At 52.2% G+C, this 11,696-nt stretch overlaps 2 protein-coding genes across 10 annotated transcripts in view; one reads left to right on the top strand and one right to left on the bottom strand.

Moving 5' to 3' along the window:
- Positions 1–2,113: 2,113 nt before the first annotated feature.
- SERPINH1 (serpin family H member 1) lies at positions 2,114–10,311 on the bottom strand. Of its 9 annotated transcripts, none has more exons than XM_068930759.1 (6): positions 10,231–10,311; positions 9,619–9,735; positions 5,462–6,075; positions 5,166–5,264; positions 4,523–4,755; positions 2,114–4,340 (listed from the first exon to the last, which is right to left on the bottom strand). In XM_068930759.1, exons 1-6 carry the CDS (start codon positions 10,293–10,295, stop codon positions 4,038–4,040), a joined length of 1,431 nt encoding a protein of 476 aa, XP_068786860.1. In that variant the 5' UTR covers positions 10,296–10,311; the 3' UTR covers positions 2,114–4,037. The 9 variants fall into 9 exon arrangements, with proteins under 9 accessions (XP_068786860.1, XP_068786864.1, XP_068786865.1 ...); XM_068930763.1 differs by lacking the exons at positions 9,619–9,735; positions 10,231–10,311 and adding exons at positions 7,607–7,650; positions 8,698–8,972 and having other exon boundaries at positions 5,462–6,078; XM_068930764.1 differs by lacking the exons at positions 9,619–9,735; positions 10,231–10,311 and adding exons at positions 7,607–7,650; positions 8,698–8,881.
- The window catches only part of LOC104140618 (uncharacterized), a 196,796-nt gene continuing 195,335 nt past the window's right edge, over positions 10,236–11,696 (top strand). Inside the window, exon 1 of the mRNA XM_068930769.1 lies at positions 10,236–10,323. The gene's annotated coding sequence lies outside the window, so the exon portion shown is untranslated. The remainder of the gene's footprint in view (positions 10,324–11,696) is intronic.

The following is an 11,696-nucleotide window of genomic DNA, read 5'->3' as shown; positions in this document are numbered from 1 at the left end:
ACCTGGCCTGGCAGGATGCTGGGTTGAGAAGCAGGTTAGGCCTCTGTCAGAAAAAGATGTTGCCTTCTCAGGGCTTCCGAGATCCGATGGCTGCTTTCTGTGCACATCTTTCAGTGAAGAGCTTTAAAAATCCCGGCTCTTACATGTTTAAGTGTTATCTACTGATCTCAGCATGAGGGAGCTTTGTCGCTTCATAGGAGCAGGAAACGTGTGAAAGCTGGAAGGCCTGAAGTAAAAGAATAGGATGAAATTCAGTGACATGCAGTGCAAAGCCTTGCACTCGGTATTAAGTTCTTACAGATCTGGATATGCCAGGAAACGATCAGCTGTAAATTTCTCAAAGTGGCTGGCTGAATCTATGCTATTTGACAAAAGTGCTTTGCTGTTGAATGCAGCTTGAAGAATCAGATTCCTGCACTCTGGCTCATAGCGGTCTCATTGCTGCTGATGTGACTGTGCTTCGTTTCGTAAATGGCAATCCTCCAGCGAGGCCTGGTTTTCCTGAAGATGGTTCACTTTCTCATTTAAAGTCCTCCAAACAGGTCCATTTGCCTTTTAAATCTCTGTGCAGATCACTGGTAGGATGAAAAAATGTTAAGTTGCTTGCAATATCAAGAGATGTATAAGTAATTGTGTATAAGAGTGTTGCTGTATCTCTCTTCCTGCTACGATCCAGTGTGCTGGGAGAAGTTAAGGACGACTTTAAGGATTATCCCATAATGATTGAGGTTTGTATGTGTGAACTGTCTTGCTGAGCGTTCCCTACCTGTGTTTTAAGAAATCTGTGCGAGTCTTGTCTGGAGCACTACTCCAGTGGAATAGTGCTCAGGGAAGGATTTAAAGAGGAGCCTGTTTAAAGGTGTCATCTTTGGATGATGCCAGGAGGGAGAGTAAACCAGGCTCTTTTAGTTTTGTGGCTGTATCCTGGCAAGATGTAGCTTGGAAGGGGATATGATGGCTGACTCTTTCAAGGAGGTAAGACCAGGGAGGGACAGTGTAGGTACAGGGAAAGTGCTAGCATAAGAGTAAATGAGTGGGTGTAATGGGAAGCGGTATTGGGGTGGGGAGAATACTTTCAGAATACCTTCACAGCGTGCATTGATTGGGGTGTACCACCACCATGTACTGTTTGAACCAGCTGCTAGAACAGAGCTGGGGGCTAGTTTAGTTCCTCATATCTTGAAGGTGCTGTCCTCCCTAGGATAAAAACTACGAGTGTTTAAAACAAAGTTGCTTATGGGGGGGCTTAGGAGCTAATGGGAGGTCTGAAATGGCTTTTAACTCATTTGCAATAATGCGATTCCAGGTTGATGGTGTTCCTTGGCTGCCATGGTTGGTTCTGGAGATGGCTGCTGTTTTTTCTGCGATGAAAGGTCGTGATCTGGCAAGCGCCCCGTTTTCCTCAGTTTGTGAGGAGCTCCACACAGATGTGTGCACCTGCCTGTCCCAAGACAAGTGCTAGTCCAGCGTGTAGGGGAAAGGGGCGACGTCTGTAGCATTAGTTTTGCTTGTGACCGAGTACCAGAAGGTAGCAAGATTGAATGGACAACAGGTTCTAGCGATGGAAGGACGCAAGTCAGCAGAATCTGACCTTGCTGGATTCTCCAAGATCTGACTGCATGCCCACAGCCGTGGTGCAGGTTCTTGCAGTCCTGTTCTGTCATCTGTCCCCTCGACTGGTTCCCAGCCAGAGGAGCTTTGGGTTTGTAGGGTCAGGAAGGCTAGTCCCTGGGGCTAACAGCTCAGTTTTATTCCTGCTCTGCCATTCTTTGTTTTTAACTGGGCCATTTGCTCACATTTAAATGTCAGCAGGGGAGGGCAGCGAGTCCTCTTATCTGTGGAGCATTAAAGATGTTGGATACTTCAAGAGAAGTATCTTCAAGAGAAGAACGTAGAGTATTTGAAAAGCATAGCTGGTAACAGGGTTCCTTTTCCATGACACAGATGTCATGGAAATTAATGTGGTGTTGTGTATTACGTGTAGTTTTGATTTAATAAATACCAGATTAAAAAAAGCTATGCTGGATTTAAAGACAGTAGGAAATTTACCTAAGTTCTTTTAAGAGAATATTTGTTCCACCCAAACCCTATAGGTGACTGCGACTGCCAGGGGTTCACTGAAAAAGTTTTATTGCAAAATAACACAACTGTCATTGTGTGGTACAAGAAGAGACAATAAAAGCCATCAGATACCTGCATCCACATGATGCAAATTATTCACAATATCCCACACTGTTCTTGCCCTGCCCTCCCCTTCTCCCCCCCGTTCTCCATAGTGTGCTACAGCATGTGGGTTTCAGTGCGCTGATTCACTGGGTAGTGTCTAGCATACACACTGGGTTTGAGGCTTCCTGTACATTTGGGTATATCCCTGTGGATTCCCTCCTTTCCCCTCCCCAACACACTGGAGCAAAGTGCCTTGGAGAATGGACTGGGAAGAGTCTAAGGACAGAACTTTCCTTCCCGCTAGCCTGTTATGTGAATTAGGGCACGTACACCTTTCTGCAGTTTTGTAACCTTGCATACCTGGAGAAGACATGGTCAGGTCAAACTTGGGGGGTGCAAGTTGCTGGAGTTTTGGCTCTATGAAATTAGGCCTAATAAAAGACTTAACTGTTAATAAATAAGTGGAAATAGTCCTATGTATGGATTGAAACAATGCAGTACTGGGCTTGTATAGCAACCTGACAGCAAATGCATTGACAAGGAACCATAAAGAAAAACACAGTTCTGTCACACTGTCCTTCCTGGTTCCCAATAACTGGCATTTAGATTATGATATGTGGATTTTCCTCTCATTTGAATAATCTTGTCTTTACTTGCTCTGCAATGTCTCTGAGTGCATGGCAAGGTTTGTTTTTTAGTGTGCCCTTATCCAGGTCAGCCAATGGGGAGCTAAAGTATCAGGGAAAAGAGGAGCTGCAAAAAAAGGGTCATTAGGAAGTCAGGCAATGGCAGCTCTAAAGCTTTGTATTTAAACTAAGTGGAAGTGAGAGCTGCTCCACTTTCCTCCAACATGCCAGCAGGAATCCCTTGGGCTTCTACAGGAGCTGATGGGTACCAGCCCTGGTTGCAATTGGGAGAACCTTCACAGTGTAAACTCTCTCTTTCCCAGCCATATGTGCTGATGCAAAAGCACCAGGAAAAGTGAAGTTTCTCCATTTGCTTGGCAAAAGATGTTTAACTACAGATATTGGCCCAAGATCCCCCGTCATGAGCCCTAGAAGGGTGGAGCACAGCCCCTCACAGTAATTTCTCACAGTCTTGCAGGAGTGTTGAAGGGCCCTCAGGTGCATCTTTCACTACCTAGGAGCCTATTTGCTCTTTGGCCTCTCTGCTGACACCCTAACCCCCCAAGCTGCTTTTCTGTGGAGTGTATGCTGCAGAGCAAAGCGGCACCTGTCTCTGCAATGTCCCTCTAGCTAAGGAGCTGATGGCTTCTGCTTGGGCTGAAGCATCTAGCAATCATCCACGGCAGAGTTAGGCAGGACAGAAGGGCACGACTCCCTGCAATCTGAGGTGAAAGAACAGGGAAGCATACTCCTGCCTTCACTACAAGCAAGGAAAAACTGCAAAGCGACCAGAGCAGCTCCAGTGCGGTGCCCCATGGCACCGAAAGGGAGAAAAGTAGGTGGCAGAGCTAAATGTGCAGAAGCATTTGAGATGGCAGGGTGGAGGGCTTGTGCCTTTGCAGGGCTGACGGCAGCAACAAGGTACTTAGCAGGAGGCTTAATTCTAGTGCAGGGAGGAACCAAGCATCGGCCTGAACATCTCAGCTGAAGATAATAGCTTAGTGTGTGCTAGCTCCCTTCCGCTCCTGGTGACCCTCTTGTGCCAGACTCCCCTGTTCCTCTCTGGAGGTGGGTTTGTGCAATAAGAGTATTTTGGGGTGAGGTAAAGTGTATGCTGGTTTCTCATCAAAATGCACCCTGGTCTGAATAGCACCCATAGTTCAAGAAGGATACAAAATAGTGTTTCCCCTTTTTCAAATCCCTCACTAAAAACACAAACCAAACCAATCTCTGGAAGGACCCCAACTACAACTCGTCACGCATCTTGTCCCCCTTGGGCCTCACGAGCCTGCCGATGAAGAGAATGGAGTTGGTTTTATTGTCCTTGATCATGAAGACGAAGGGGTGGTCAGCATAGAAGAGCTTGGGGTTCCTCATCTCCTCTCGGCCATAGATGTCAGCATCGTAGGGGTTCCCTTCTGTGTCCCATTCGAGAGCAGCAGCGTGGAAGACGTTGGACAGGTAAAGGTCTTTCTTGCCAGAGATCTTGGACAGGTCGGCCTTGGTTTTATCAATGGCTTCTGTCAGGCCCAGGTCAGCCAAGTGTTTCTAGAAGGAGAAAGAGATCAGCAACCCTCCCAGAGATGACACTCTGCAATCCTTTCTGTCCATGGTCAGGACAGCCACTGGGGAAGAGGCTGTCTGGCACAGAGAGCCCACGACCTTGCTGTTTTCTCACCCACCCCCAAGAACTGCAAGGCTTAACTGCTCTCTTCAAGGACCATCTTTACCTGAAGATCGTGGCTGACTTCCAGAATGACTTTAGGCAATGAGATGGCCACCGATCTCTTCTTCATCTTGCTAGACCAGGTCTTCAGCTGCTCCTTGTTCAGTAGTTTCTCAACCCTCTCCAGTGGCTCCACATGGTTTGGCATGATAAAGATCATGCTGGAGAGTTTGTGAGCAAGTGGCATCTCTACCACCTGCAGCTTCTCTGTCTCATCATCATAGTAGTTGTAGAGACCTTGAGAAGTCAGAAACAGGCAGGAAATGGTGAGATGCAGGGCACAGGTAAAGCTACCCACAGTCTTGTTGTGAATTCACCCTGGGCCTTCCCTGACTGGCAATGGTGTAACGCCTCAGTACCATGTCGGGAACTGGCCTGCCAGCAGCACACTTGGCCACACCTCAAAACTGCTGCTCTCACTTGTGTGTTGAGCTAGAATCTCTTCCTAGCAGCCAAGTGCCTGATAGTAAACATGGATTCTCTCTGCTCATAGACTAAATCAACAGAATAAGCATCCCTACTTCGTTTTCCCTCACTCACTGCAGATGAGCCAAAACATGGAAGCAATTAGTGGAAAACTGGTAACAGAGTAGAAGCGAATGTAATCCCAATTGGTCTTGGCATGGGGCAGCAGGTTTGCAACTTACCTGTGCGATGCATCATGGGAACTCCCACAGTGTAGGAACGGGTCACCATGAAGCCACGGTTGTCCACCATCTTATGATGGAACTTCTCATCCCAGTGAGCTACAGGAGAGGGAAATTCAGCTCGTAAGAATGGGAACGAATGGATGACAGTTTCACATGCAGTTTCTAACTACCCGCTCTGGAAAGAGCTGGCCTTAGGGGACCCAGGATTTGTTTACGTTCCCATTTAGTATGCTATGTATGGACTGAAACTGGGTTTTGGGTCACTGGTATCAATCATTGAAGGTATAACTTACGTTTGAAGAACATGGCATTGACAATGAGGGCCCCATCAGTTTTCTCTACGTCTTTGGTGACCTCTGGGAGCTTCCCATCTGTGGTCTGGGCTGCCCACTCATTGATGGATTTCAGGGCGCTCCTCTTGTCCCGGAAGTTGATCTTGGAGTGCTCGTAGTTGTAGTGCTTCTTGCTGCTCTTCACAAAGTCATCAGCAAAGTTGATGGAGGCAGGGCCGTACAAGCGGTTCCCGATCTTCCAGGTGACGTTGCGGGCTGTGCTGTTGCTGACCTCGTTCAGGAGCTCTGACAACCCACTGTGCACGTACTCGTCATTCAGTTTGTCTGCGCTGAGCACTGCCTTGGCTTGGGAAGCTGTTGTGGCCTTGCCCCCGAGGGACACGAGGCCGAGGGAGGAGGCCACGACCACGGGGGACAGCAGGATGTTCTCCATGCTCTTGTCTTTCGCCATGGCGTGGTAGAGGTTGAAGGCTAGCGTTGTGCTGCGTTCAGCCAACGTTGTTGCCTTGTCACTCAGCTTCCTGTCCTCCGAGGGCACGGCTGCTGCGAGGCCGCAGAGAGCGAGCGCCAGAATAATCCGCATGGTTTCGGCAGCACCCGACGCCTCTGGGGACCTGCTGGGCAAGAAGTGTCCACAGTTAGCATGACCCAAACCGTTCCTGGAGCATTCACACATCCCAGGGGCTCTTCCAGCCAAATCCACTCCTAGGCTCCAGAGATGGAGAGCCAGAGCAGCTGCATCAACACTTCACTTGTGGTCTCAGCATCCCGACTCTGCATTGGGTTTTCCCGTGAGCAAGAATTAATGTGCCAAGAGTCAAGACGGCACTCTGCCATGCCGGGCCGGTGCGTTTTGAACGAAAGCTTCCCTTTTAAACAGCTCTTACAGCGTTGCTTTGTGTTCTTTTACAGTAAAGGCTTTGGGGAGGGGCCAGGGAGCAAGAGGTCTTTCCATCTCCAGAGTAGCAGGTCAAACCTCTGCCCTGGTCAGGAAAAGTTAAAAGCAGGGTGTTTATGCTGGCCGCATAACCCAGTGCTGCCTGTCGATGCCGGAGCTGCCGTGGTCAGGGTACGGCAGGGATCATTCCTCTCTGAAGACTCCAGCTCGGTACCCAAACGCTGAGCTTTCTAGACACTAGATGGAGCACATGAGCTCCCAGCAAGCTTGGTCAGAGGGGGTCCCTTGAGAAGGTCCGACTCTGGTCAGCTCTGTCAGGAATGTACTGGGAGAAAGGCAGATGGTGAACCCCCTCCTCTCCTCCCGCAAAGCCCCTTCCCAATGCATACATGCACTAGGTAGGTGCATCTCATCACGACATAGGTGTACCTGTCCCCAGTGAGGGCTCTCAAGTGCTGTAGGGATTTTAGATAAATCTTCAGACTAGTTAGTCCTACAGCCATGCCTGAAAGCTCTTCAGAGAGCTAGCTCTTGGGTCTAAAGGGTGAACATTTACTCCAAGTGAGTTGTTTGGACTCCTCTACTGAGCGGGTAGCAAAAGAAAAAACATCCAAAAGGCAGCTCATCCCTCCTGCCTCCGAGGCTATAACCTGTCCCTGAGCCCTCCCTCCCGATTTTACACTGCTCACAGCGACTCTTCCTGGTAGCAGATCTCTGGGATCTGAATTCCCCCTCCGTGCCCAAAACCGAGCTTTGCGGCGGGCAGCGTCACGCCCAAGGCTACAACGGAGTCCCGTTCCTCGGCCGCGTCCTCCTACCCGGCTCGGGGCCGGCCTCGCGGGCCCGCTGGTTGCGTGCCGAGGCAAGTAGGGCTGCGACGGCGGCAGCTTCAGGGTTAAAGCCAACAGAGCAGGAAGCGAAGGGCCCCCTGGGATTACGCATGGAAGGAAACACGCATGCACATAGCCTGGAGCGAAGCAGGGAGTGCGCAGCTGCACCAGCGACCCACTGCCAGAGCTGGAATTAGGTAAACGCAGAAAGGGAAGCAATTTGTCTCCTGCGATCCTTTGGGGAATACGGAAGAGCTGTCCTGGCTACCCAGGAGAAAGGCTTGTGCAACGGCCTCCAAATTGTCCTTGACGCACTTTTTAAGGTGCGGATAGCATTGGGTGTGGCAAGCATTTAAAATCTGAGGGTTTTTTTTTGGTTTGGTTTCTTTTTTCCCCTCCTTTTATTTCTAAAGATACCTTGAAACTGTTTCATAGTGAGGTCAACGTTTGCCTTTTTCATTCTGAAAGAAAACAGATACATGGAGTAGTTGTCGTGCGAGCAACGCGCGGCCCGCACCGCTTACATCCTCCGCTGGAAAAAAAAAAAAAGCTCCTGACTTCAGAGACTGGCGAGAAATTTGGGCCCGGGGGGGGGGCACCTTGGGCTGCTGCGAGTAACGCAGCCCGCGGCGGTGGGACCGAGAAACAGTGCCCGTCCTTGGCTGGAGGAGGAGATTATTGCCGAATTCATAACCTGGGGTGGAAACAGGGCTGGGAACATCGAGCGCTGCGGGAACGCGCAGTCCGTGACATCCTCTGCTGCGTCGGCCAGGCCCGGCCCTGCCTGGGGACGCCCCCGTGCCAGCGTGGCAGCCCGCAGAGCTGCCGGGCGAGCGCGGGGACCCTCACTCCCGGTGGCCTCTGGGCGGCTGTCACCCACTGCAGCCAGCCAGCCGCCCGCACCCCTTCGAGGACTGCGCTTTTCCCATCGCGGAGCTTAAAAAAAAAAAATTAAAATGTGAGCCAGTTCCCATGTCAGCAGCGGGGCAAAGGTGCTTTGTTAAGGCAGGCGGCGGAGCAGGATTAGCCCGCTTGCTTGCGGCGAGCATCTAGGGAGAGTTTGCCCTCCTGCTCGCGGTCCTCGGCGGCTCCCAAGCTGGGCAGGAGCAAGGGGGGGGGGCTGGTGGCTCCGGCTGCTCCAAGCCCTCTCGGACCGAGTCGGTGTTGCCCTTCTCTTCCTCTTTCTTTTCTTCACCCCCCCCCCTTGGAAAAACCAAAAAAGCTCTCCGGGGGGGTGCAAACGCGGAGCGCCGCAAGCATCGCCCGCGGAGCTTTGCCGGGGGGGGGGGGGGGGGGGGGATATATTTTAAAGTCTTTTTTTCCCTAGCAGAAAAAGGAAAAACGGAGCCGGCTTGTGGGGCAGCCTGTATCTCCCCCCTCTCCCACCCCCATGCATCCCGCTCCCCTGCGCTGCGGGGAGCGCGCAGGACCCCGAAACACCCCGCGGGCGGCTGCTGCAGTCGCAGCCTGGCTGCCTCCTCCCCCCAAAAAAACCCCCCCCTCTTTACCTGCAAGCGGGGCCGGGGCGCTCGCCTTGCTCGGCTTGCCTGTGCACCTCGGCGTGCCGCGGAGGGGGTATATAAGGGGCCGCGGAGAAACTTCTGGAAAGTTGGGAAAAAAGCCTCTCGAAAAAAGTTGCCTGGGGTGGGAGAGGAAGGGGAGGATCCGGCCGCTCTCCGCGGGCCTCCTACCAATGGCAGGGAGCGCCCGGCCCCCGTTGCTGCAAGGCGGGGGGGGGGTCGGGTCCGCCGGGGTCCCTCCTTCTGCCGGCACGGTCCGGGCTGCCCCAAAGCAGACGGGATATTTTTGCGGAGCCAGGCTTTTTTTTTTTTTTTTTTTTTGGGGGGGGGGTGGGCACCTCCTCCGGGTGTTTTCTGCTTCTCCGGGGTGCAGAAATGCCCCCCTTCGTCGGTGACACCCGACGAGGAGCTGCTTTTCGCCTTGGCGGCCACCCGACGGCCAAAGCCGGGCCAGCTGGGGAGCCTCCGTGCGTCGCTGCGTCCCCGTATCGCCGTCCATCCGGCTCCCCCTGTGCACCAACCCCCCCCTCCCGCCACCCCACAACCCTTTAGGGATGGCAATATTCTGGGCATCACCCGGATGCTTTAAGCGCCGAAATCAGTGACGGCGACCGCGTTAGCACGGGGGCACGCTGCACGTCGTCGTGCTGCTTAGCTGAGCTCCGTCCGGCTCTTCCCTGGCTTCCAATTTCTCCATGCCGTTTCCTCCCCACCCTCCCACCTGCACCTCCATGAATGTTGTTTTTGGCTCCACAAATTTCTCACTTCCCTCGAAGGACCGGGGTTGGGGGGGGGGGTCTCAGCAGGTACCGCTTGTTGCTGCGGTAGAAGATAGCATCCAGCGTTGACTATTCTGCCCTCAGACCTGGACCATCGGCTTGCAAGCGCCTTGTGCTAGGATCATCTCACCTTTCCACTGTGCAGCCCCTCAACCCCAGCGCCGAGTCTAGCAGCAAAAAGCGACGTCTTTCCGCTCTCCGAGCCGTCCAGACGATGCCAGGCGAGGAGATGCTCGACACTTCAGAGGGAGGTCTCTGGGCAACCCCCCCCCCCCCCCCCGCCAACCCCGCACAAAATTTCCCATCAGCTGCTGGAAACCGGCTCCCCGGAGCAGCGATAAGCCAAACGAAACGTGTGTCTCGGCGATCGTTTCGCTCCCAGCGAGGTTTCCAGCGACGTGACCTTGATAACAGCGGTAGCAGATAACGGCAGGTTTGGCCCTGGCCGGCTGGACGTTTGTGCCTGACTGTGAGAAAGATCGTCCCGTTCATCCCTTCCCGATACCCTTTATTACGGCTGAAGTGATCCGCGCGGTGTGATTTGCACAAAAGCTGTTATAGGGGCACAGTGCCAAGGAGGGGGTCTCGCTCGTTGGGCGACCTTTTGGGTACCAAACGTGAAGTCATTTCAGCAGCCTGAAGGCTCCTGGCTTTGGGTGACCTTTTTGGCTTTTTTTTCTTTTTTTTCCTTTTTTTTATTTGTCTTTTGTATTTGTCTTTTTTTTATTTTTTTCTTTTCCAGTGGCGTGTAAAAGGGTGACCGCGCAGAGAAGGAAGGGCCTGAACAAAAACATCTCTGGCTGTCATCGTCCCTGGGCATTTTGCATCCAAGCAGGTACTTTACACTGCAGTCTTTAATGATTTTAACGTGCCTAAATGGTCCTAAAGGCTTCACGACGGGGATGTTCAGAGCTCAGCCTCCTTCTTGGAGGGATCCTGTAGAAGGGGGAGATGTGAGGCACCTTGAGCATCACAGTGTTGCATGATCTAGGGTATATTGGGAGCAGTTTTTTTTGCCTTCAGTGGGGCTTTGCATCTGCATAAATGATCAGAATTTGCCCCCAGTGTGGTTTTTTTTTTTAATAGCATTATTTGCTCGTCTTTATTACTACTTTGCCACGGAGGAAAAAAAATGAATTTGCTGATTGCAGACAATCAATGCACTCAAACTTGGTGATGTTCTTGCTCCTGGTCCTGGTGCAGGGCAGGCAAAGAGTTACTTACCTCTGCCAGCAGCATGTGCCCCTGAGAAATGGGAAAAGCTCCTTTAAACTCCCAGGGGCAGTCGGTCTGCTCCGCCAAGCTTTGCATCGCTCCACCTTCGAACCCTTCTGGGCAATTATTTCCCATGCACGACTATTTTTTTTTTTTCCTTCCTAGTGAAATTAAAAATAACTCCTACAACTTGTAATCTTGATCTCTTTCGATGCCTCCCAGCACCAAACCCCTTCAAAAATGCAGGGCTCCGTCCTTCAGATGTCTTAAAAGGATTCGCCGCGATAACGGGAAGCTGGGGTTGAATAAAAATAGTTCTTTGTGTTTGAGGACAGGCAGCCCAGCACGAAGATGTTGCAATTTTTGCCTGATTTTTGAGAGTATGCACCCCCCCCCCAATCCCTGCTCTCGCCAAGGGCTCCCCACTACTAATTTATCCCCCCCAATACCACAGTCCTGCGTGCATTTCTCCGAGCTAAGACAAACACGATAAATCCGCAGTGCTTTATGATTTGAAGGGGCAGAAAAAGAGTAAATTCTACCGCAATGGCTGCAAACGGCTCGATCTCGATCAAAACCGTATTTTCCGGGGTAAAAGTGCTGGGAATCGGGCTGACGTGCATCGGGGGGGGGGGGGGAAAGATTTCTATTGCCATCGAGGCATTTCCGAGCGGGATTTGGCTTTGCCGGCTCTGCGGCAGGCGCTCCCTTCCCCCACAGTGCCACGTAGGAGATCCGACCGCCGGCAGCGGGATGGGGGAGAGGACCGGGAAGGGGGAGCGATACTGGGAGTTGCCTTCTTCCGTCTCCTCTGCTCCTTTAATGAGAGGGCCAGGCTGCCAAGAGACGCAGCCGCTGCTCCAGCGCAGCTCCACCGCCCCGGCTGCCCCATCTTCGAAACGCGCTTGCCGCCCGGGGGCCAAACTTGCATTTCTTTGGCGGCGAGCGGTTTTGTTTCTCGGGCACCGGAGGGTCTTTGCTTTAGACAGGGGC

This window comes from Struthio camelus, chromosome 1 (assembly GCF_040807025.1).
Source record: "Struthio camelus isolate bStrCam1 chromosome 1, bStrCam1.hap1, whole genome shotgun sequence".
Classification (NCBI taxonomy): Eukaryota; Metazoa; Chordata; class Aves; order Struthioniformes; family Struthionidae; genus Struthio; species Struthio camelus.
Note: the sequence above shows the minus strand (reverse complement) of the source record. Positions and strands in the feature narration are given on the sequence as shown.

What these genes read in the sequence shown, in the direction of transcription:
- SERPINH1 (XM_068930759.1), bottom strand. Translation starts at nt 10,295, where the DNA reads ATGACAGCCAGAGATGTTTTTGTTCAGGCCCTTCCTTCTCTGCGCGGT. An exon ending in GGTCACCCTTTTACACGCCA is followed by an intron (nt 9,736 to 10,230) that starts CTGGAAAAGAAA and finishes CCAGAGACCTCC; the next exon opens with CTCTGAAGTGTCGAGCATCT. An exon ending in AGGGGCTGCACAGTGGAAAG is followed by an intron (nt 6,076 to 9,618) that starts GTGAGATGATCC and finishes CTTGCCCAGCAG; the next exon opens with GTCCCCAGAGGCGTCGGGTG.